The 26140-nt window shown below is 37.8% G+C and overlaps 1 protein-coding gene across 1 annotated transcript; it reads right to left on the reverse strand.

Moving 5' to 3' along the window:
- Nucleotides 1-1178: 1178 nt before the first annotated feature.
- LOC149234594 (protein DETOXIFICATION 27-like) lies at nt 1179-19390 on the reverse strand. Its single transcript, XM_089461208.1, has 9 exons — nt 19041-19390; nt 4300-4841; nt 4104-4190; nt 3932-3988; nt 3591-3829; nt 2080-2198; nt 1880-1966; nt 1714-1782; nt 1179-1620 (listed from the first exon to the last, which is right to left on the reverse strand). The coding sequence occupies exons 1-9, from the start codon at nt 19305-19307 to the stop codon at nt 1582-1584; spliced, it is 1506 nt and encodes a 501-aa protein (XP_089317334.1). The 5' UTR covers nt 19308-19390; the 3' UTR covers nt 1179-1581.
- Nucleotides 19391-26140: the final 6750 nt, after the last annotated feature.

Below are 26140 nucleotides of genomic sequence, written 5' to 3' on the forward strand. Positions count from 1 at the left end.
CCAGCCTACAAATAATACTCTATACTAAAAGAATTAGCCATTATCCATAAGAGACAATTAACACCCTGAAAAAGGGCCATTTTACTTATAGATCTTATTAAAATAACTTCAAATTGCTAGAAAATACAACGAGAAACATTGCCAAAGGCCTCTTTCACGCTAAATACAGTTATAGAACTGCACCGGTCTTCAAATTCGTCTACAGGAGTTACAACCTGTGAAGGACGAAGGGAAACTAACAACTATTTATAATTTTGTCATTACTATGAAGAACGATTAGTCTTCTTAAGTATCCGAATGATTTTGTTATGTGAGTGCAATGGCACTGAAATTATTCACTACCCAAAATTCAGGAGTTTCTTGGAATAAATATGAGAGGAGCAATGGCCTGGCAGAATACATTGCCAAGAACGTTGCAGAAACCCTCTACCATCAAGACCTCAGTGGTTCGAATCCGGGGACAGGTAACAAGAGCGAAAACTACCTGGAACATATGAATTCATTCGTCTTGCCAAGCAAGGCCGGTCGAGCTGCAGCACTTGGAAGTAATAGTGTCGAGCAAGAGCAGTCGAGTAGTGCCGAGCAAAGGCAATCGACCTGCTGTCTAGCGAGTTCGGGAGATTTATAATTGTAACTAATTTAATACCTAATTTTAGTACTCAATTTAATACCGATCGATTTAATCGGAGGGTTGAAATTATTTTAATCATCTAACATTTAAATCAACAGCCCATGTACGTACATTCGAGGGCAATTGATTTCAAAGGAAGTGTCATCGATCTCAAAGGGGAACACATAAAAGATTATTTTTATTAAATAAAATAATTGTTTACATAGGTAAAAAAATCTACATAGCAACATGTTTTTTAAAAGTGGACATATTATTATTTAAGATGTGTTATTTTTAATTTAAAAATGTGGACATTATTGATTAAAATTTCATATTTTAAACTTGCAATATTGAATTCTAACAACAAAAATTGTCAATACATTAACAAAATATCAACTTTTACTAAATCACAAATATCTATTAATATTGACTTACAATTTATCAATTAACACACCAAATACAAATTTAAATGCACAAAAATATATACATAAAATTTACTTCACATAAAAATAATGACATGCCACCAAATAACTCTAGTTTCAAAATCTTTTAAATAATGTATAATATTTTTTTATTTTTGTTTTTAAAACCCTACATGTTTCATCGTACATCCCATTATAACAATGAGAATTAAGACGGTTTATCGTCATCGCAAATCGCTTTTCTCACAGTTAACAACTTGCACAAATCAGAGTGGGAATTTCAAAACTCAAGCACGTGTTCTTTCCACACAGCTTCAGAAACTGTGTCAACCATTTCAACTTAGATATTTGAAGGCTTAAAAGAATTTTTAGATCCGTTGGACAGACAAATTGTAGCGTGACGAACATTTTGTCCAGATGACTTGGAGGACGAACTTTGTTAAAAGTTTTTTCTGATACTCATCGTGGCCATTCAAAATGCTTGCATCGTAGAAGACTGTCATATCTGATGAACAGAATTTTAATCTCTCAACCACCTTTAAGTCTTATCTAGTGGCTAAAATTATCTTCATCTCCGGTTGTTCTGGACTGTGAAAAAAATGCCAAAGATAAGCTGCAAAGCTTAAACAATTTAAATGACACGTTAATAATACCCAATTTATTGAAATGTGTTTTACTGACCTCATGCGATGTGGTTTGAGCGGGATCATTGGAAGACCATGTATTAACACGAGCAACAGCTTTACTTGCCTGCAAATTTATCAGTTATAACCACTGTCAGTAACTAACTATTATCAGTAAGCAACTATTGATTTCCTCTTAGTGTTCCGTTTTTGTTGTTTTTCACCTCTTGTTCCCAGTCACAGCGATATGTAATATAAGCAAGTATGATCGTTTGTAATGCTGTCCCACATATCATTCCTGTCCATATTCCCTGCAGTATGCATTCGGTTTGTTATCGGCAATAGTGTATCAATCCAGAAGACCTTCACTGCTCTAAACATTTCCTCCAAAGTTGGGATACAAATGAAAAGAATGCATACTCACCGAGACACTTGAATGACGCACCCAACCCAGCAACAAGCCTAATGGTACTCCAACGACGTAGTAACAAACAATGTTGATCCATGCAAGATAAGCTTGCCATCCTGATCCAATTGCTACTCCTGAAAATCATGTCAAAGCAGAAATGCACGTTTAGATATAAAAATAGAGAGGAAGATATCAAATGAAATCAAACTGCAGTAGCAATGGTTGCTAAATATCGATTTCAACCTATATTGTGAAATCAGCTAAAAGGGCAACTGGTTGACGGATTAACTTCTTGTTTTTTAAGTAGGTCAATGGACCATTAACCATAACGTGGTGGGTTAATGGATAATTATCTTATAAGTGATGTTGATTAGTGAATTTCTGTTGCATTAAATACTCATCCAAATTTCATAGAGAGATTGAGAAAGAAAACCACTTAAAAAGATAAATGCTATAGTAAACCATATCGAAACTGAAACCTCAGGCAATCTTGATTACAAATGGTAAAATCTTAGTCAGATCTCAGATTATAAGCTGGAAAACATAGCCGAATTGTGACGTAGTCTTATATTCAAATATTTAGGAAATGTTACATTGAAATATGTATAATGTTTATTTTGAAAATTTAAATTATTCAGAAATTTTGTCGCTCATAATAATAACAATTAAATGATCTAGGTCTGGATCATATAGTCATTAAATAACCTGTATTTTAAATTAAAGAAATCAGTGAATTGTTTATGCCTTTTTCAGGCTTGAGATCATGGAAAAAAGAAAGAAAGTTGGGTAACAATATTAAGTTTGAAATAGGGAATTTCATATTTTCACATTTCATATTTTTTTTATAAGCATAGAGAACCTGCTATTTTAATGTTCTCAATAAAATACTTAATCGATGTATAATATCCTTTAATTATATGTTAGAAATAAATGTTTAAAATTTTATTTATTTATTGGAGTGGTAAGTATAATTTATATGAGAATTGGATTTGAGGAATTTTGATTTTCAAATAAATGAATGAAGAAGATTTAATTTCAAGAAATATTCTTCATTTAATATATCATTCAACAAATCATATGCAAAGTATTTCTATTTTCAGTCTAAAATTTTATTTAAGATTTTCCAAAATATTAATGTTTCAGTTATCTTTATCAGAAATCTGAAATCTATTAGAAATATATAGAGGCACATGTTTTCTATTTGAAACCATTTATCATAAGCAAAATATGACACACATTTGAAACCTTATACTTCAAATATATATTTTATAAAAAAACATTTTTTTATTAAAATATATTTATTGTATACACATAAAATTTGTGATAATTATATGTTAAGATAATATATTAAATTATGATTTTTTTGTATTAATGAATTCCATCCAGCACATTGATTAATGTAGTTGTGCTAATCATCCTAACTATATATTTTTTCTACATTACAATAAAATTTATTCATACTAACTCTATATTGAGTTCAAACATACGAGAGCAGTGACATTCACACTGGTTAAAGGAACACTTACCTGAAAGTACAGGCTGAAGACTGTTAAGAAGGATGGTAAATGCCAGCAAAATTGCCAATTTAGAAACCGCGTTTATGATGATTAAACTGCTTGTAAACACCCGAGGAAAATCATGGCGCAACACAACAATGAGAACGGAAATGACAATTCCTATGGCACTCGAATTACTTGCGGAAACAATCACTGCAAATTTAGCTCCTTTTGCATTTCCGGCCCCGAGCTCATGGCCAACCCTCACTCTGCATTAACAAACTACAAATTAATCGAGGTATAATGCAACCCTTGAAAATTCTGAAATACGCTTTCTGTTACCATTCCAAATTCTAGAATGGTGAACATACGATGTTCCCACTAAAAATCCAATTGGTATCATCATCTCCCAACCGTTGACGTTCATGCTGTAAGAAATGAGATGAAAACTCATATATGTTAAAATATAGTGTTAAAATATAGGATTTTTACGGTTTTTTCTTTATTGGAAAATAATATAAAACAGATGAAAACATGTTGTACCAGATTGAAAGGGAACCAATTACAACTTCTGCATCTCGTAGATGCCCTGTCAAGAGGATCAATACTCTGTAATACCAATATTCTGCCCTGGTTGATAAGAAAACGAATGTCAGCTCCTTGCTCTGAACTAAACTTTATAAAACTAAAAATTACATTGATTAAGAATAGTTTTAAGATGAAGATGTGTGCAGCTAACCATAGCATCACACCAGATGCGACAGATAATTTGATATAAGGCCACAGATCCTCGAATGCTCGTATCGATAGTCCGGTCCATGTCTGGGGACAACCTCCACAGATAATGTAAACACACTGGCAAATCGAAGGCAGCCACGTTGCGAAATTTAATGTCATCGCTACTCCGATAAGTCCGCAAGGGAATTTAACGATAAAGAGCCAGCTTAGCAAAATATGAAGCACCAATGTGGCTCCAGCGATCCATGCAATGACCATGTTTTTCAACTGAGTCTGCAAGAATCTCTGAGTTGGAAACATCACAACATAAGCGAATTGCTGAGGAATTAACAAAATAGAAACATATCCCGATAGTTCAGCAATATCATCCGGCTGACCCATCAACTTGAGAATACGGGTGGCAAAAATAGAAAGTGGTAGTAGGAAGACTGCAGAAACAAAGAGCACAATCCAGGAGCGTTGCAGATATAGTCCCAGCATGTGGTATTCCTTAGCACCATAAGCTTGGCCGCACAGGGTTGTAAAGGCGCTTGCCATCCCTATCTGCCATGTCAAAATACGATCACAACTAGATCAGCAATATTATATACGAAATCCTTTCATTGGCCCACACAAAGTTTCCATTAATTGCCCGCACACAAAGTTTCCGTTACCTAGTCCTCTAAATCTACAATCGCTAGCCACTAAAAGGAACGAAAATAATAGTGGATTTAAGGAGTAGGCTTCTCCACACTACTGGAGTCTTGCTCATGTCCTTACTAAGTTATAAAATTTTATATATATTTGGTATTTTAGTTTGTTATATATACTATATAGCTACTAAATTCGAATTTAAATTTGTATAAATAATTTTCAAATTTTATATATATTTGGTATTTTAGTTTGTTATATATACTATATAGCTACTAAATTCGAATTTAAATTTGTATAAATAATTTTCAGTCCTGAAAAATTAGATACTATACATCTTAAACACTTAAATATATGTATTTTTATTGTAACATTAATGCTTTCTATTTATGTTTTTCTTATTCATTTTAAAATTTAAATAATTTTTAATAATTATGGTAATAATTTTAAAACTACAATTCAGTGAACAAATTGACAACCACATTAGTAAGTTATATCCAAAAAACTCTCAGCTTTACAAAACTCAAAATAATGTCCTTCCTTAATTTCAAATCATATCTAAAATCCTTTGTATTTAATATATAATTAAAAATTATATATATATATATATATATATATATATATATATATATATATATATATATATATATAACTCAAAACTAAATCTCTCCCTAATCTCAAATGTTATCTAAAATCCTTTCTAATTACTACAATTTAAAAACTAAATATTCAATATAAACTATTTAAAAATATAAACTTATTTAAATAATCACTTATATTTTATAATATTTGTTAAACAATCTGCCTTCTTAGAATTAAAACATAAAGAAATACATTCAGTGATTGTAGCTCCAAGTGAAAAACACAAAAAACTTATTGCAATTTAGGCATCACTGGAGTTGCGGAGTAAACTTTTGTAAAACTTTGCACCCGCCAATATTTTCTCCACAATTTTCTCCTCACTACCTCACAAAGTCTCGCTCTCTAACTTGTCCAACATTACAAATGAATTTTACATCCATATTTGTCTTACATACAAATTTGACATTAATTATATGACAGAGCAAATAATAGATAGGCAACATGGGCGAATTTACATAGTAAATAATTTTCTGAACTTGCAGGTGTTGTGGAGTGTGGGCAATAGTCGCGGAGTAAATGTTTGCCCATATCTATTTACCAAAATTTATTAAATGCCTGAACTCCTCTGTTGTGTTGCGGAATGGTCAGGGTTGTACTTCTGCTCTGACTTCAATCCTTTTGCCTGCAAACAAAATCACAACCATGCAGTGGTTTACTAGGCAAACATGGTGTTTGTCAGTGTGTTTAAGGCGGTGGTTGGGATTATTATTTCCAACACTCCCCCTTAATCGCAACTACCACCATTGGAAATTCCCAAACTGTCTCTGAGATAAACAAAACTTTCGCGTGCCAATCGCTTTGTGAAAATATCAGTAAACTATTCCTGTGACCTGCAGTGTTGCAACGGAATTTCATCATTATTAATAAACTCTTTAATAAAATGATATTTAACATCAATATGATTGGTCCTCTTTTGAAAAATCGAATTCTTTGACAATGCAATTATGGATGTGTTGTCGCAGAAAATAGTTGTCGTTCCCTCTTGGTCATGGCAAAGATCCCTCAACATCCATCTCATCCAAACTCCTTGATACTCTGTTGCTGTTGTGGCGACATATTCAACTTCTGTTGTTGACAATGAAACTATTGGTTATTTCTTGTAAGCCCATGAAATGGCTCAGGTGCCCAAATGAAAAACATATCCTGACGTTATTTTTCTATCATCAACAATTCCTGCCTAATCATTGTCAGTGTAACCAACTAGCCTGAAATCATCTGTTGTGGTGTACAAAATTCCATAATGTTTTGTCCCATTGACATACCTTAGAATCCTTTTCGTTGCTTGCCAATGTGTCTCCTTGGGTGTCTCCATGAACCTCGACACCAAACTCACTGCATACATTATATCTGGACTAGTGGCAGTCAAACACATCAAGCTGCTTATCATACTTTTATATAATATCGGATTAACATTACTGCAATAATCTTCTTTGCTTAACTTCAACCCCATGATAGTTGGAATTAGTGCAGGCTTGTTGTTCTGCATCTTAAACCTCTCCAAAATGTCTGTTACATACTTTTCTTGGTAAATAAAAATTCCATTTTCTGTTTGCTTCACTTCTATGCCCAAAAAATATTGTAACAACCCCAAGCCAGTCATTTCAAATTCATTCTTCATGACTTGTTTGAAATCAGCGACAAGGAAACCATCAATTCCCGTAAAAATTAAACCATCTACATATAAGGTAACAATGAGAATCTTACCATCATTCTCTTTGATGTAGATAGTAGGCTCACTGCCATATTTGTCAAAACCATTATCCAACAGGTAGGCATCTATCCTGTTGTACCATGCACGCGGTGCTTGCTTTAGCCCAAAAAGGGATTTCCTCAACCGATACACTTTGTCTTCCTGGCCTTCTACCTCATAACCAGGCGGTTGTGCAACATACACTTCCTCTTTCAGCACTTCATTCAAGAATGGTGACTTTATGTCCATTTGATACACTTTCCATTTGTGTTGCATGACAATCACCACAACTGTACACACCGTCTCCATCCTCACGACTGGTGCAAACGTCTCTAAATAATCTCTTCCATGTTGTTGCTTGTATCCTTTGACAACTAGCCTTTCTTTGTGCCTTTCAATATTCCCATCGACATTTCTCTTGGTCTTATAGACCCACTTCACTCCAATGACTTCTTTTCCTTACAGAAGGTTCACTAGCTCCCATGTGTCATTCTTTTCTATTTTTTCCTCCATTGTCGCAACCCAGTTTTCTTCTTTGATTGCATCTTCAAAGTGGAATGGGTCATCTACATGACAAAAAAAAGAAAATAATGAATTCAGACCAGTGCTGCTATCAACCTCATCTTGCTGATAAATTTCATTAAGATTTCTGAATTTTACTCTTCTTGTGCTTGTTGAAGATGGGCTTGACATGTCACTTGGTGTTGCGCTTTGTAGCATGCTTGGAGAAGCACTTGCTTGATTGTGTGATGTTGTCCTATTATTCGTTGATGGTGTTGCTTTCTATCACTTTTTTGTGCTTGAATAGGTGTAGATGGAGTCATTGTTGAGGAATTACTTGTTGTTGTCAATTCCTCTTTGTCCTCATGTGGTATACATGCTTTGACATTGAATGTCTTCTCTAAATTTCCATCCCATGCTTCCTCTTCTATGAACTGCACATCTCTGTTGATTATGACTTTCTTGGTTGATGGATTGTAGAGTTTTTATGCTTTGGATTCATCACTGTATCCAACAAATATACATTTCTCTCCCTTGTTGTCCAACTTGTTCCTAAACTCATCCAAGATATGCATATGCTATATATCCAAACACTCTCATGTGAGTGACACTATGTTTTATTCCACTCCATGCCTCTTCAAGAATTATGTTCTGGACGATTTTGGTTGGACATCTATTCAAGATATATGTTGCACAAGTGACAGCTTTAGCGCAATAATCATTTGGAAAATGCTTTGCCTTCAACATACTCCTTGCCATTTCCATAATGGTCCTATTCTTCCTTTCTGCCACACCATTTTGCTGAGATGTATACCTTGTTGTAAATTGCTTGTGAATTCCATGTTCCATACAAAATCGAAGGAAGTCATTTGAGATGTATTTGCCACCTTTTTTAGTCCTGAGTACTTTGATGTAGTGTCCAGTTTGCTTCTCAATAAGAGTTTTGTATTGGCCAAAGCGCTCAAACACTTCACGTTTCTGTTTTATAAGATAGACCCATGTCTTCCTTGTGTAGTCATCTATGAAGGTTAATAAATAGTGGCTACCACCAATTGATGGTGTTTGCATTGGTCCACATAAAAATGAGTGGACAATCTCCAAAGGTTCCTTTTCCCTTATTGACTTTCCTGCTGGAAATGTATCTCTATGTTGCTTGCCCAAGATGCATTCTTCACATAGACTATTTGGTTTTTCTATGAGTGGCAAACCCTTCACCATGCCTTTCCTATGCAGCAAATTCAAACCTCCAAAGTTCAGATGTCCAAATCTCAAATGCCATAACTAGTTTTCATCTTTGACCTCTACTTGATAGCTCACTTGTGTGACAGTTGTCTCTTTTCTTCCATCCTCTTGTGAGTTCATTCATAATTGTGCTTGTGCACCCTCTTCTTTCAAATGTGATCTTATTTTTAGGGGAATCATTCTATTGTTTGCCATCTGTACCTTTGCAATCATATGTCTACTTGGAGGCCTATCCAAAATTATGCACTCATCATTTTTGAAGAAGACATTGTAGCCCTTTTGAATGAGTTGTCCAATGCTTATGAGGTCAATGCTTTAGATTGGGGACATGTAAACATCTGAGATGTACTTATTCTCCCCCTTCCTTTTTAGGATATTAACTCTTCCTTTTCCCATGACAGAGACTTTGCTATTAGTCTCTAATGTCACTTAATATTTCACGCTTTCATCTAGATTGGAAAACATTTCTATGTTGGCAAACATGTAGTTGCTACACCCTGAATTTAAATATCATATAACACTTTGTTTTTCTTGTGCTACATTACAAGCTAAAAACATGTTATCATGGTTCTGATTTTCCTTTTTGAATTTTACACTTGGTTTTTTACTAATTTTATATTGCTTCTTTCTACATTCACTTGCATAATTACCATACTTCTTACAGTAATGACATTGGACTTGAGATTTATCACACCTGTGACCTTGTGCTTGATTTTGGCTTGGGCCTTGACTTGGATTTTGATTGCTGCCTCTTCCACTTGAGCTTGAAGGGTTGCTTCTTCCACCTCTGTGTGGGCTTCTTCCTCTTCCTCTAGCATATGATCTTGCTCTGCCTTGACCTTGACCAAATGAAACTTATGTCTTGAGGGCATGCTCCAATGAGGAGACTGTTTCTCTATTCAGTCTATGTTCATGAGAAATCAGTGATGCATGAAGCTCATCCACTAAGAACTACCAGAGATCATTTGTCTCTTCTATGGCCACAACAATGGCATCAAACCTTGTTGGCAAACTTCTCAAAACTTTCTCAACTTTTCTTCTTTCTTCAAGTGTCTCACCATGAGACCTGATTTGATTAACCAACCCAATTACATGTGTAAAAAAGTGATTCTACATTCTCAGAATCTTTAATACAAAGTGTTTCAAAATCTCTTCTCAACATTTGTAGTTTTGTTGTCTTGCATTTTTCTATGCCTTGGTAGGCTGTCTGGAGGGTCTCCCTTGTTGTCTGGAGGGTCTCCCTTGCTTTCTTGGACTTCATTACTATTGCAACCCTTCGAAAAATACTTCCATGAACTGCTTGGAAAATATAGAAGAGGGATTTTGCATCCTTCTTCATTTTTTCCCTTAAAAAATCCCTTTCTACTTGAGACAAGGCATTGTATGTTGATGCATTTGCTAGTTCTTGGAAACCATTCTCCGCCAAATCCCAAATGTCTTGAGATGAAAATAGGGTATTCATTGTAATAGCCCAATAATCATAGTTTTTACCATTAAATTGAGGTATCTGAGGATTAGTCAAGCTTGTGCTTGATGTTTCCATTTTTGAGTGTTAAAAAAAATTTCTACCTGCTGGTAAATTTGCTCCAAAGAAAAAACAATCTACCCTCAAAACAATTTTCAATTGCTAGTGAAAACACTTGTTTTTACACTAACAATATTTAACCTTCTCTGATACCATGTTAGAAAAATGAATTTACGGGGAGGCATAGGAGAGGAGTCTCACTCAAAAATTCGGTTTCGGCAAAGTCAACTCACTGAGAAATAGGTTTTGGAGTAGATATCACAACCACACAGGGACTTAATTAAAACATGAATTTTGCGCACAACAAAACAGAGTAAAACAAAAGAGGGTTGCGGCAAATTTACTTGTGTAAGATTAATGCCATAACATTAATTACATGACAGAGAAAATAATAAATACGCAACATGGGCGAATTTACATAGTAAATGATTTTCTGAACTTGCAGGTGTTGTGGAGTGTGGGCAACAGTCGCAGAGTAATGTTTGCCCATATTTATTTACCAAAATTTATTAAATGCTTGAACTCCTCTATTGTGTTGGGGAATAGTCGGGCTGCTGCTATGACTTCAGTCCTTTCGCCTGCAAACAAAATCACAACCGTGCAGTGGTTGACTGGGCAAGCATCGTGTTTGTGAGTGTGTTTAACACAGTGGTTGGGATTATTATTTCGAACACACCTTGAATTCTTTCTTTTCTGGTTGTCTTAGCTTTTTAAAAGCTTTAAAATTGAAAAATCAGAAATTTTCACTCTTAACATCCATTTCCTATGGTGATCCCCCTTGCCATAAAACAAGCAAATTTCCACTCCTAACTTCAATTTCCTACGGTGATCCCTGTTGGCCGCCATCTATCTTGTGTTTAGTGGAAACTACGTTTACCGTTCCAAGCACGCGAACTACCAAGTCCGTGTGACATGATTAGTTACTATGAACCCACTCGAATTCTTATCGAATTCTCGAACTTCCATAGTTTTTTCCCAATCTGAAAAATTTTGGTAACTATGATATACACTATATTTACTCTAACTAATTAACTACGGATTAGCTAGTTTATGCAACAAATTTGGTAACTATGATATACACTAGATTTAATTTAACTAATTAATTACAGATTAGCTAGTTTATGCATGTTTCGTCTTCATTTCACTTGATCCTTTTGTCAAATACGCTCAGTCTGACTTTTGAAAGTTTGAAAAGTACCAGGCAGGAGCCACAAGAGAATAGCCATCTGAGAACAACCATCGGCAAAAACAGTGATAGGTACGCTGCTCAAGGAGGTAAATGATTACTGGTCCGTTCACATTATCTGCACACTATCGGTACCTGTTGAGGTTTCCTATGGGTATATGCTGAGATTCCTAGGTTACTTGGTAGCCCTTTCTCTCTCCGAGTGTTTACTGAGTCTGTCTAGTTTTGGCCTATACCTGGGGTATCTCTTCTTCTTCTTCTTCTTCTTTTTTCCTTTTTTTTTTGGGTCGTCTTTCCTGTGTTAGGGTTACTTGACTTATCTGCATTGTTACATTTCGTGGGATGTTTGGGTGATACTGGTTTATTTCTTGGGCGTGTTTAATATGTCCCCTCTTCCCACAAATGTCTTTTTGTTTTACTCCAGTCGGAAAACTTGCATATCCTAATGACTATTTGTTTTGCGATATATATCTTTTTTGCATTCTAAAAGTCCCATATCCTTCCCCTTTATAAGCATTCAAATGCCTATCTAGACTGAGATTCTTAGCCTTCTTTGTCCTGAATTTTTCCTAGGAAGGGATCTTGCCCGCGTCCAAATAGATTTCTCCTTTTTGGCAATGGTGGGTAAACTCTTTTATCATTTCCCATCCTTGCAAAACCTTTGGGTTTCGGATTTGCAATCGGTGGTGGACCTACATGGGTTGATGTTGTTGTTGTTGTTGTGATGGCATTTAGTTTCTTTTTCTCCACTATCCAATTTGGCTCTATGTGACTACTGTTGCTCTTTGTAGTTGCACTGTTCTGGTTCCAGCACTAGGTTGGTTCAAATTTTTCGATGTCGGGGTGTTGCATTTTCTAGTGGTTTTTGAATTTCTCGGGGTGGTGATCGGATATTACTCTAAGAGTGGACTCGGGTCTACTTCTCATTACACTCTCTGACATCCTTTTACTATCCATGTGGATTGGGATCCTTGTACATGCTCTTGTATCAGGATTTACAAATTTGTTATTCCTTTCTATCGGTACTATCCCATTTCGGATTTAGAACCGGTGGTAGTACCTTCCTTTTGGCATATGTGGGTGTTATCTTCTGTGGGTCCATTTTCTTTGTGGTTTTTGTTTTTCTCATACCTACATATTTGGCAGTGATCCCTAGGGTATCTCCATAAGAAATGAGCTACCTTTTTGACATTCTTTTATGACTGTCACTCCTATACATTCCACTTCTATCTTTTTTTTTTAAACATTCTTATGTACTCGGAGTATGGATGTGTTGGACTCCGACACATCTGCACAAGAGGCTTTCATTCACGCCATCGTGGATGTTGAGTCAAATTTTCGTGTACTTTCTGAGGAGGATCAGTGCGGGGGCACAAGTGTCTTGGACATTTTGCATGCACAACAAGACTCTATGCCCTTTCTAGATGGTATCCATGCGTCTCTCGATCTGCATGGGGTAGATAACGTGGAAATCAGACAGCAAACAGGATGTCAACAACGGTCCATCAAGATTACGACCCTGACACCTACTCTAGTTTTTGGTCACGATGTGTTGATTGATCGTGTTACTAGCCTTCAGAAGAGGGCTCTTGTGGGTAAGAGGAACTTCGCTGACTCAAGTGAAGCTAAAATGAGAATCTGGGTCAATACTAAATGGAAGACTCTGCTGGGATACATGCCTATGGTGGTGAGACTGTTAAGTGGCTAGTACAATTTCCACTTTCTCAGCCAGGATGACTTAATGAAAATTAAGGCCATTCCTTGGATAAAAGGGAAGATCTTTTTGGCGCTGAATTCTTGGTATATTGGCTTCAATCCTCTGAAGGATACCCCTTAGAAAAAAATTATTTGGGTTAAGCTGCCTAGGCTCCCTATTGAATTCTGGACTAAGCAGGTGCTCATGGATATTAGGAATGCTATCTGAAGGTTTGTATATGTCAACCCGCGGTGCTTGGGGGCCTTGGATAAAAGAGTATCTTGGATTTTGATCGAGAAGGAGTGTAGAGGCAGCTTTCCAAACCATATCGAATTGCATTGGGGGGACACTCATCTATCCCAGCTCCTGGATTTTTGGGGGTTTCCTTTTCGATGTCTAAATTGTCATCACACTGGCCACCTTTTGGCTCAATGTCCTCATCGTCTGGGTGGCATGCATAAGGCTCATGGGTGGAATTGTTTTGGTGCATCAGAGAAGGCACATGCTAAAGTTGTTTTACACAATAACGAATATGGGGCACCTCATCTAAGAAAGGATACACAACGATTACCAGGTACTTTGACTGCCCCTTATTCTCTACATCCCTATGTTCATCAGTCTACGAAATATGGTTCTTCTCCTACTGTTCCCTCATCCCCATTATCTTTTGATGGGTTTGGTGCTCCATTTGATGATGATACCACTCTGCATAAAACTAACTCCCCACAGGCTGACCCACTTTCCATAAATGTTGTACCTCCCCATTCTACGTCATATGACGCGTTGTCATCCTTGCATATTATTTATGCTCTTGAGCTGTCACCCTCATGTTTCACTCATTCTTCCTCAGGGTCTAGGACTAGCCCTACGTCACCTATCTGACCTCTTGTTTCCCCTACCAACTATGTTGATACCGATAAGGACTTTCTCCTACAGAGGAAGACCATGGATCTTCACAGTCTTACTATACACAAGCCACTTGTCTCATCATCCCCTCACATCAGTCCCTCTTCGGCGGGCAATATCACTGCCTATCGAAGAAGAAAATTTGATAGCAGGCACTTCTGAGGGCGCGCTCAACCTCTCCAATTTAATTCATCTGAAGACTGTGCAATTGTTGATGTTCCTATTACTGCTACTCCCTCTTCTCGGGCCCTTGGAGAATGGATGCCCGCACCTGGTTTACCATGACTTTCATTCTTTCTGTTAATACCCAGGGTCTAGGGGCTGCTTCGAAATATCTCGCCCTCAAGCAATGTTTTCTTTGTTTTCGACCATATATCATCCTTTTATAGGAAACCATGCACTCGGTACCACAAGCGATAAATTATTTTAGGAAGATGCTTCTTGACTGGCATATGGCTACCACTGCAGCTGTTGGTCACTCCGGGGGACTGGTGCTCTATGGGACCCTCGATGGGTCAATGTTAGGGCATTTTCTTGTTCTGTTGGCATCCTTCTCACTGGACATATCATAGGACTTAAGGGGCGCATTCATATTTTAAATGTGTACGCCCCATGTAAAGATCAGGTTGTGTTTTGGGACAAATTGATTGCATTGGGGATTCTGGAGTTGGTATCTCTTATCATTGCGGGCGATCTAAATTGCACAATTGGTCTAGACGAGGTGTGGGGGTGTTCCAGAAAAGTGGACACTATGTCGAAGTTGATCAGAGATGCTATTATGGACTATAATTTTGTTGATATATGCCCTTCTAAGGTTGTTCCAACATGGGATGACGAAAGATCGGGGGGTGGTATATGTGACGAAGAGGTTGGATCACCTCCTCTTGCATGAGCAGGTTATGGAGAGGCTCAGGAATGTCCAATATGAGGTGGTAAACAATTATATCTCTGACGATATGCCATTATCTTGCACTGGAGGAGGGAGGAGTATAGAGGTGGTTTTCCATTCAAATTCAATCGGGTGTGGTTGGATGACCCAGATTTTAATGTTCTTGTGTGCGGAGTCTAGACCCGAGGTGGGGTGCGGGACTCATCCCCCATGGCATATATCCTCGAAATGCTTAGGTCTCTGCGGGTGAAGGTTAAAGCTTGGTAGAAGAAAAAGAAACATTAATTGAGTAAGGAATTTCTTGATGTTTTGTGAGCACTGGATGCTCTCCGCCATCATATGAGAGCACACAGCCTCCCAAATGCTATCCAAAATCATATACATGAATTAGAACTAAAAAGGAACCATATTCTCCTTATTAAAGAATATACTTGCCATATTAAGAGCATGGCCATTTGGATTTGGGAAGGGGACAAAAATATAAAAAAATTACACAGATTTTCCAATCAGAGGAGAATAATCAATTTCATCTGGGAGATTATTGATGCTGATGGGAATGAGGTTCAATCGCAGTAGGATATTTGCAATGTCATAGTATCACACTTTCAGAAGACCTACTGTCAAAGGGAAGCGGTCTGTGCTGAGGACCAAATATGGGGTGTTGAACTATATCCCACCATGTTTGATGCAAAAACAAACTCAGAACTATTTAAAGCGGTTCCAGAGGACAACAATCCGGGTCCTGATGGGTGGTCGGTGGAACTTTTTACTCACTTTTTTGAGCTCTTTAAACACGATCTTCTTGGCATGGTGGAGGAGTCCCGGACCAAAGGATACATACACCTGCATAGAAGTTCTGCATATATTGTCCTCATTCTGAAACAGATCCCCTCTCGCACATTCTATGATTTTAGGCCCATTTTTCTATGTAACCTTATTTATAAGGTTATCTCTAAAACAATTGCAAATAGGATGAAGGGTACTCTGTCAAAATTCATATCCCCCAAACAGTTCAGCTTTCTTCAAAACAGAGAAATTCATGATGTTGTGGAAATTACATAGGAATGCATGGATTTGATTCATTCAAAAAAATTAAATATTGCTATTATGAAGATTGATTTATAGAAGGCATATCACTACCTTGACTGAGGTTACCTCAGGCTGGTTCTTCATAAAATTGGGTTACAGTCGAGATGTGCGGACTGGATTATGGCCCGAGTTACAAATGTAAATTATGTTGTTATACTAAATGGTTATCCTTCTTAATTCTTCAAGGCTGGGAGGGGCCTCAGACAAGGATTCTCACTTTCACCACTTTTATTTATTCTGGCTATGGACGAGCTTAGTTTACATATCAGAAAAGCGATGGCGGAGGGTCAGTTTCATGCTCTACACATGGGATGTGACATTAAAATATCTCATAGTTTCTTTGTTGATGATGTTCTTATCATGGGGATGCTCAATCACTTTGCATGGTTGACACTATTTTCATATTTTTGCAAAATTTGCAAATGTTACAGGTCTATATATGAATCTTCAGAAGTCTATTGTCTTCCATGGTGTATGTGATATGGGGATTATTGAATATATTCATAGGATTTTTGGGGTGGCTTCAGAATTGATGATGGGGGGTATGAAATATCTTGGATACCATACTAAGCCATGCAGCTATAAGGTAAAGGATTGGATGTGGCTTGTGGATCATTTCTATAAAAGGATTTATGGGTGGGAGTTTAGATGCTTATCTTTGGGGGGTCGTATCATACTGACACAAGCAGTGATCATGCAGTTGGGTGTATATTCGGCTCATCTATTTCACCTCCCCTTCACTATTATTAAATGTCTTAATAGGATTATGACCAATTCATCTAGTCTGGTAGCACAGAAAAAAAATAAACTTCATTTGGCCAAGATGTCCCAAATCTCTCTTCCAAAGTGTATTGGGTGTTACTGTTGAAATCACTTTGGTGGGGGATATTTGGAAATGGTATTTGGGGCATGATAATTAGACATAATTACCAAAGTGATCATGATTTTACCATCTGGTTGTGCAGGGGGCATATTGGGATCTCATCGGTCTCGACCATCTTTCTCAGCTTCACAAAAATTGGTAAACTCTTCATACAAACTCTCAGTTGGATACTGGGTTCAGGGCATAGGATTATTATTGGAACTGATCAGATCTTGGGTACTGAGGTGTACTATCGCATATCTAATGATTTTATCTGCTGTATAAATAGTTGTGGGATATTTTTTTGGCACCAAGTAATTTTTGCACAGTAGGGTCCTTGCCCAATTTGGAAATGTGTCATGGATCTAGGCCTGAATGGGCAAATGGCGCAAGAGTGGTAACGGGTCAGTACTAGCATGAAACTTGTAGGAATTCGCTAGGAGAGGGATAGGGACCAGATTGCCTGGACAGGCGAGATGAAGGCGGGGAATGTCATGGTTGCTAATATATATACCACTCTCTGTCGCCAGGAGGTCCATCACACGGGGATATGTAATTTCTATAATTTCTGGTAAACAAAAATCCCCATCGAAATCATATTTTTTTTTTGGTTGGTATGGAAGAATAAAAACCTCACATGGAAAAATCTCCAAAAGAGATACTGGCATGGGTCAGGGATCTGTGTGCTATGCAGAAATGTGGAGGAGAACAATCATCACATGTTTCTAAAATGCCCCATCACTATTGAGGTATGTAATAAACTAGCTGTTAAAATTGGCTTTCCCTGTAACTGTTTTCACAACATTACTGCATGTTTGCATTGGTGGAGTCAAAGAAAGTCCTCATGGAGGATTATCCCCCCTATATGCTTCTGGGAGATTTTGAGATGGTGCAGCAAAAACATTTTTGAAAATTCTAAGGATAATTTTATATAGTTTTTTATTGCACCATTGGTTGGTATTCTATTGGAATATCATTAGGCATTGGGCCTAAGAAGGACTTTCAGAAGCTGGCGAGCCCTCGGATGGAGTATCCGTCTTTTTGACTGGGCATCACAAATAAACAATGTGGATGTGGATTCTAGATTGCTATAATAGAGTATCAGGAATTTTGGGTACACTGGGATGCTGGCAACATAACCAACACAAAGGTTGAAGCGATGGCTCTTTGGGGCCTTCTATGGTTCACTCATTTCCTTAACATGCCTGTAATTCACATTTTTGGGGTCATTGACAATGTAAAGAGATGTGCAAAATCAACCAACAATGGCTCCACAGATGGCTCAGAAAAATGACTATCTGATTCTTGGATTATGCATATTGAAAGGGATTTCAACCAAATTGCCAATCAGTTGTTGAAACAACTAGATGATATGCACATAGAAATCAAACTGGGAGATACCATACCAGACGACCAAGTGATTCCTTGATTTCTTTTCCTAAATAACTACAATTTTTTTTTTTGTATACTCGCTATTTTTTTCTTTGATGTTTTTCACTTAGATATTTTCTTGAGTGATTGGGTAATATACCTATATGGGGACTTGTGGATAGTTTTGTATATCTTTTCGTGATGCACTAGATAGTCCTTTATTTTTTATACGTCTTTATTTTTATAAAAATTAGATACGTGATCCACTGCTTACATGTTGTTATTCCACTAGATATATTGTTATATACAAGTGTATCGATGTTTATACGTCTCTATGTTAGGAAGGATGCGAGGTACATGGATAGAAAGATATTGATGGCTCTGTTATTGATATCAGCAATGACACTATATCTAACTGGAAGGAAATATGTTTTTCATTTTTCTTACTGGAAAAAAATTAATTACGGATTCCATGATTCGAAGAAAAACAGAAAAAAACATGTGGAAGCTTACTAGGACCCCATAATTGATTCCAACGACGATCGTAGAAGCATTGGTGATGGCAGCTAATTCCAAGTCGCCCAAGTGCCCCCCGAACGCCAGAGTGACAACAACCGTCCCATACGTCGCAAGCCGAGCGAATACTTGAGGCCCCGCAATCCTCCATAGTGTCTTTGATTCCTCCCAGAACCGTCTCCCTGCCTTGTTTGAGCATATCAATCCCCAATTTGGGCTGCTACTCTCCTCAAGACTTGGGTCGCGCGAAGAGTGCGGTGCCATGTTCGTTTTATTATGAATGTTCAGGCGGAGAAAGTAGAACAGAGAATGAGGCAGAATATCCGTTACTACTTAATATCAAAATTCCACCGGTTACTACTTAATATCAAAATTCGAGAGGCCAGATATTTATAATATCAAAATTTCACCATTTACTATTTAATATCAAAATTCCAGAGGCTAGATATTTATTATTATATTCAATTATTATTTAATTTTAACAAATTTCAGAAACATTTTACACAGAATAAACTTAAGTTAATTACAGATTCCCCAAATATTTAAAAATCCAGGTCTTCCTCATTCCATTATAAAATTGAAGAGTCCTGATTCATTCATTCGATTATAAAATTGAAGAGTCCTGATTCATTCAGGACTCTTCAATTTTATAATCGAATGAATGAATCAGGACTCCAATTTTATAATGGAATGAGGCAGGCGTGGATGTGTCTCTTTCATGTGAGTATTCACTTCGCTTAAATAGGTTGCAGATTATTTTATACTATTTTGGATTACTTCTTTCATGCTTTTAATTATTACTAAAAGAATCTTTTTAATTTCCAATATCATCCAGTCATCAAAAGAGACGAGGATGTCTCACTCCCAAACTTACAACAAGATGTTTTTCAATAACTATGAGCAATCTAGAAAGAATTATAAAATATAATATTTTATAATTATTATATTTTTTATAATTATTTATTTTTTATTTCATAATTTTTTTTATTTAAAATGCCCTTACTAAATATTAAATTTTTAAGACTCTAATTTCACCTTCTTATATAATTTAGGACACTATATACAATATAATATTGACAGAATTATAGAATATTAAATTTTTAAGACTCTAATTTCACCTTCTTATATAATTTAGGACACTATATAAAATATAATATTGACAGAATTATAGAATATAATATTTTATAATCATTATGTTTTTTCTTAATTATTTATTTTTAAAGACATTTTTTTTCTTGTTATTTAAAATGAGCCCACTAAATTTTAAATTTTTAAGATTCTAACCTCACTTTCCTATATAATTTAGGACACTATACAAAATATAATTTAAGACACTATATAGAATATAGTATTGTTTAATTTCCTATATAGTTTAGGACACTATAAAAAAATATAATATTTATAGAATTATTAAATATAATATTTTATAATTATTATATATTTTATAATTATTTATTTTTAAAGTTATAATTTTTTTTGTTATTTAAAATCAGCCTACCAAATTTTAAATTTTTAAGACTCTAACCTCACTTTCCTATATAATTTAGGACACTATAAAATATAATATTTTTTTTTCTAAGTAAAAATAATCTATTAATATGTACAGAAAGATACAAAGAGGACAAGGCCTTGAACAAGGTAGTGTAGAGTATCAACAAAATCTGGACTGCCCCAACATTGGGGAAACCAGTCCAGTGAAAGCGGAAACTTCAATAATGATATCACTTCTCAAGTCCAAACCCACACAAAAAACAGTAAGATAGTTCCTTGATGATAAGTCCATATAGGAAGCCATAAACCAGGCAACACTAGCAAAAAACAAAAAAACCAGATAATGAACACCTAGGTGGCCACAGCCGGCCTCATACTATCATCAGGAAAACGCATCACTAGAAGTAAAGGCATTGCCCTTTAGTCTGCCCATTCTGTGATCCGCCGTCAGGTCCACATCATCGCATCGCACTTGTGAAAGTGTGGAGGCTCTGCCCCTGGGTTTCCGCCGATGCGATATTGCGATGCGATCTGATCGCAATCGCATATCGCTAAAAGTAAAGGCATTACCTTTAGGTCTCCCCATTTTGTGATCCGCCGTCGGGTCCGCGTCATCGCATCGCACATGTGAAAGTGAGGACGCTCCGCTTCTTGGTTTCTGCCGATGTGATATTGCAATGCGATCTGATCGCAATCGCATATCGCTATAAGTAAAGGCATCGCTCTTAGGTCTCCCCTTTCTACAATCCACTTTCGAGGCCGCATCATCGCATGGCACATGAGAAAGTGTGGAAGCTCCGCCCCTTGGTTACCGTCGATGCGAAATAGTGATGCAATCTGATCGCAGTCGCATATCGCTATTGGTTAAGGCCTTGCCCTTAGGTCTCCCCAATCCACGATCTTCCAAAAATGCGATGTGATCTGATTGCAATCGCATGTTGCTGGTTATCGATCTGCGATCCGCCATTACTGTTGCATTGAAGAGAGTCGAAGTCTGAGGTATGCTAGAGCATGCTGAGGCATGATATCCAGAACTACTTAAAACAATGCCAATGAACCCTGCTCTTCTCAAATGCAGAGATCCGTTGATCAGAAGCCAAATATCTGGCTTGTCCTGGGTAGGCAGGTGTCGCTCCATCTCGCCCCACCCCTGTCCCGTCATATTTAACACTCGTTTATATACCTGCATCCAAGACAGCTGCATCCCTTTGGACCAGTATTTTGCACTCCTGATTTTGATCATGATTCTGAATTATGTCTAGAGCTCCAGTGAGAAGAGTGTGCCCAGTTTCCACCCCCAAATTGGCAAGTAGATCAACGACCTTGTTTCCTTCCCGTTTAACGTGATTGAATATGATGGCATGATTGGTGTGAAGTGATTTTTCTATTGCATCCAATCTGGCTTCAAGTCTCCAACTGTTGGCAATTTTATGCGCAGGTGCCCCATTGAGGAGTTGATTGGCCAGGTTGATGAGGATTAGGGAATCACCTTCAATCTCGAGAGGTTAGAAGCCATGACGCTGGGAAAGGAGTAATCCTTGCCAGAGACCCTCCAGTTCAGCCGATTTTTTCGTGTCCCAGCCAATGTTTCCGAAGTAGATTAGGAGAGGCAAACCCTTATGATCTCTAAATATGTTGCCAAATCCTGCTTTTCCGGGATTGCCCTTTGAAGCTTCATCGAAGTTGAGTTTGAAAGTATGCTTTGGAGGGGGGGTCCATAAGTGCTTTCTGATGTTGTTTCCTTCTGAAGTTCTGTGATTGTGAGTACCTTATGGGAGTTGTATGTTCAAATTTTCCCAGATGGCTTTCTCATTTGCAAGAGTGGGAAAATCTTCCATGTGCCAAGTTTGAAGCGTCAAGGTCCCTTTAAGATTGAGACAAAAGCTACCCCAAATGATTTCTACAGGAGTGCTTTGATTTTTGAATATGCGCTTGTTTCGTTCTTTCCATATTGTCCAGAGGAGAATGCCGGGAATCAATATCCATACTTGGTTGAGTAGTTCGCTTTTATAAGGGTTTTGATGCTAATGGTGAATAGAGTTGATTATATCTTCGGACACTCTGCATCTTTTTTGACAATGGAAGCTAGCCTTCTCCCACAGTTGATTGGCAAGAGTGCAAGAGTCCAAGAGGTGTTGGAGCGATTCCTCCTGAGAATTACAATTGGGACATATGGAGGGCTCGTGAAAGTTTCTTTTCCTAAGATTGTCCCAAGTGAGGATTTTCCTGTGCCCAACAAGCCATAGGAATAGGGAGACTTTGGGCCAAGTACTCGGTGACCAGATTCTGCCCTAGATAGGATCCAAGGGCATTGGATCATTACATATAATTTTATAAGCCTCTTTGGTGGTGAAGGAACCTTTTGGGGTATATCCCCATCTTAAAATATCCTTGCCTTCGGATGATCTAATGCGTCGATTCTGGAGCTCACTCTCCATGATCTCCTTAGTTTGGTTATCTGCATTCCTGATCAGCCTGTCGATCTGCTTCCATTGTCTATACCCGTGTTCTGTCTCTAGAATCCATTATTTCTAGACGGATTCCTTTTTTTGCTCCTCCCACTCTTGGCAAGGAGGTGGTCTATAGATGTCATTGATCTTTGGTAGTTGGTTCCAGGCATTTGTCCAGAACCGAGCAATGCTGCCGTTCCTTATTTCCCAAAAGCTGTGTTTTTGGATCAACAAGAAGTGTTGTCTAGCAGCGTTCCATATTAGTGATCCATTTTCAATTGGAGTGAATCTGATTAGCTCCTTCATTGGTCTGTGAATGGTATATTTGGCTGTCCATATGGCTGCCCATGGATTCTTCGGAGCACAGAGCCATTGCCACCATATTTTTGCACCCATTAGCATTGCTGTGATGAGGATATCTCAGGCCTATACCCCCTTTTTCTTTTGGCTTGCATGCTGTCGTCCATTTTGCCAAGGCCCATTTGCGATTTGTGCCAGTTGCACCCCATAGAAAATTGCGTTGTAGAGATTTTATTTCTTTAAGGACCCATTTAGGCACTACCAAGATTGAGGAAAGGTAGAGAGGCATAGCCTGTAGCACAGCGTTGATTAGCACTAATCTGCTAGCTATGTTCAAAGTTCTTTAAGTCCATAAAGTGAAACGAGATTCAAGTTTCTCAAGGAGCATATGCCAAGAGGTGTGCTTGATGGCAGAATCTATTAAGGGAGCTCCAAGGTATTTGGAAGGTAAGGAGGCTATGGAGAAGCCCAGAATGCGGGTAATAGCCTGCTGAGTAAGAGGAGGGGTGTGAAAAAAGAAGATCTGCGATTTGGCCGTGTTTATGCTCGTCCCTGAAGCATCCGAGAAATCATTCAGAAGGGATTTAAAAAGGGAGGCTTCCTGAATAGAAGGGTACCCAAACAACATGTTGTCATCCACGAACTGTTGATGAGTGATGGCTGGAGAGTTGTGTATGGATAGACCTTTGAGATGCTAGGAGAGGAGGGCATGTTTGACATGGCGACCCAGACCTTCTGCCATTAGAACAAAAAGGAATGGGGAAAGTGGATCTCATTGTCTGATGCCTCTAGAGGGGTTGAAAGGTCGAGAGGGTATGCCATTTATGAGGATAGAGAAAAATGTTGTGGAAATTAAACTCAGAATCCATCGAACCCACATTTGGGAAAAACCAAAGGTTGTTAGCATTTTTTGAATATAGGTCCAGCTTAACTTATCAAAAGCTTTGGAGAGGTCAATCTTGAGAATCATACCTGCCTGTTTGGAGTGCTTGACAGAGTGTATAATTTCATGAGTGAGGATAATGCCGTCCAATATTTGTCTTCATTCTATGTATCTAGATTGTTTAGGCGATATGAGCAAGGCCAAAAGCGGCTTCAACCTGTTAGCAATGACTTTGGATATCACCTTGTAAACAACATTGCATAGTGCGATTGGACAAAATTTGTCTAGAGTACTGGTATTCTCTTCTTTTGGGATGAGGGCGATGAAATTTGAGTTCAAAGAGGGCAGAAGCCAACGAAGAGTGCGTGATTCCTCCACCACTAGCCACACCTCCTCTTTGATAAGATTCCAGAAAGAGTGGAAGAAGGTAGTAGTGAAGCCATCTAGACGAGGAGATTTGCCCTCCTTGAGCTGGTTCATAGCGAAATCCACCTCCTGAGGCATTACTGGTCAAAGAAGAAGTTGGTTGTGTTCTTCTGTGATAATTTTCGACATGTTTTGAGTGATCTTTTCTATAGTAGGCCATCTATCAATTTGGGGTTCTTGATGGACCTACTGGAGGTGATTGATAAACTCCTGTTCGATCTCTGCATGGATTTCCACTCTTCCCCCCCTCGCTTCTGTATGAAAGAGATGGTGTTGTGCATTCTTCTCTGTATTGTGGTTCTGTGGAAGCATTTAGTGTTCCTTTCTCCTTCTTTCAGCCATCTAATTCTAGATTTTTACTTCCAAAGAATTTATTCCTGCTTTCTTCTCTCCCCCAATTGATTGTGAATGAGATTTTCTTGTTCCAAAGTCTCTTCATTGTAGCCCTCTATGATTATCTGTTGCTGAAGTTCTCTCATTTCTTTGTTTAGATCTTGCTGAGCCTGGAAGATGTTGCCAAAAGTCTCTTGATTCCAACGCTTGATTTGGGATTTCAGGAATTTGAGTTTCTATTGAAACTGAAACATTTTTGATCCCTCTGGCGAAGGGAAGTTGGTCCAGGTGGATCTGATGAGGTCATTGAAGGCGAGGTGGGTGAGCCAAAAAGCTTCGAAGCGGAAAGGATGCCTGGTAGAGTTGCCTGGTCTTTGCCATTGGAGAGAGATAGGCCAATGATCTGAGCCTGAAAAAGGAAGAATTGATGCCGAAATGTCGCCCCCAAGATGCATTGCATTATCTGAAATGAGGAATCTGTCTGCTTTGGAAGCAATTTGGTGTCACCCAACCCTGCGATTGCTCCAAGTGTGCATTCCATTACAGAATTACAGATCAATTAGCATATTGTTTTGGATAAAATCTTTAAAGTGGCCATTTTCCTATTCCAGTTTGGCTCAGCCTCCCTGCTTTTCCTCCAGCTTGGTGTTCATGTTGAAGTCTCCTCCAATGATCCAAAGAGGATGGAGTCTAGTGAAGTTGAGCGCTTCTATTGTGTCCAAAAGAGCAATTTTGTAGCCTTCTTCCTATGGGAAGTAGACATTGGAGAGATGGCCATGAATGTTGGTGCAAATTATATGAAAAGTGGCCTGTATAATGTGATGGGAGGCATGAAAGTATGAGAGCGTTATAGATTACATGTTCCAGGAAATTGCCAGTCCGCCGGAGGCACCCAAAGCATCCACTGCAACCGAGTGACAACCTGGCCATGCTCTAGAGACGATGTTTCCAAGTGTGTTACTATTGCATTTCATTTCCTACATAGAGAAGATCTGGGGCTGCTCCTGCTTTATCATGTTTTTTATCATTTTGAGTTTGCTGGGGCTATTGAGCCCTCTTAGATTCCATGAGGTGAGCTTCATGATTCACTATTTGTGGTAGGCTTGTAGTACTTTGTCAACTTAGCATATCTTCCTCAGTCTACCACAATTTTCCATAGTGCAATAGTTTTTTGAAGATCTGTCTTTCTTCCATGTTTTTTGGAGTCTTTAGGA

Source organism: Pinus tabuliformis, chromosome 8, assembly GCF_031772625.1.
Source record: "Pinus tabuliformis cultivar Carrire ecotype Pingquan chromosome 8, CPIR1, whole genome shotgun sequence".
NCBI classification, from domain to species: Eukaryota; Viridiplantae; Streptophyta; class Pinopsida; order Pinales; family Pinaceae; genus Pinus; species Pinus tabuliformis.

Bases quoted from the DNA above. Each gene is read 5' to 3' on its own strand.
- LOC149234594 (XM_089461208.1), bottom strand. From the start codon at position 19,307: ATGGCACCGCACTCTTCGCGCGACCCAAGTCTTGAGGAGAGTAGCAGC. The intron at 4,191-4,299 runs GTTAGCTGCACA...CTTATCAACCAG, and splicing joins GCATCTGGTGTGATGCTATG to GGCAGAATATTGGTATTACA. The intron at 3,830-3,931 runs GTATGTTCACCA...TTGTTAATGCAG, and splicing joins GGATTTTTAGTGGGAACATC to AGTGAGGGTTGGCCATGAGC.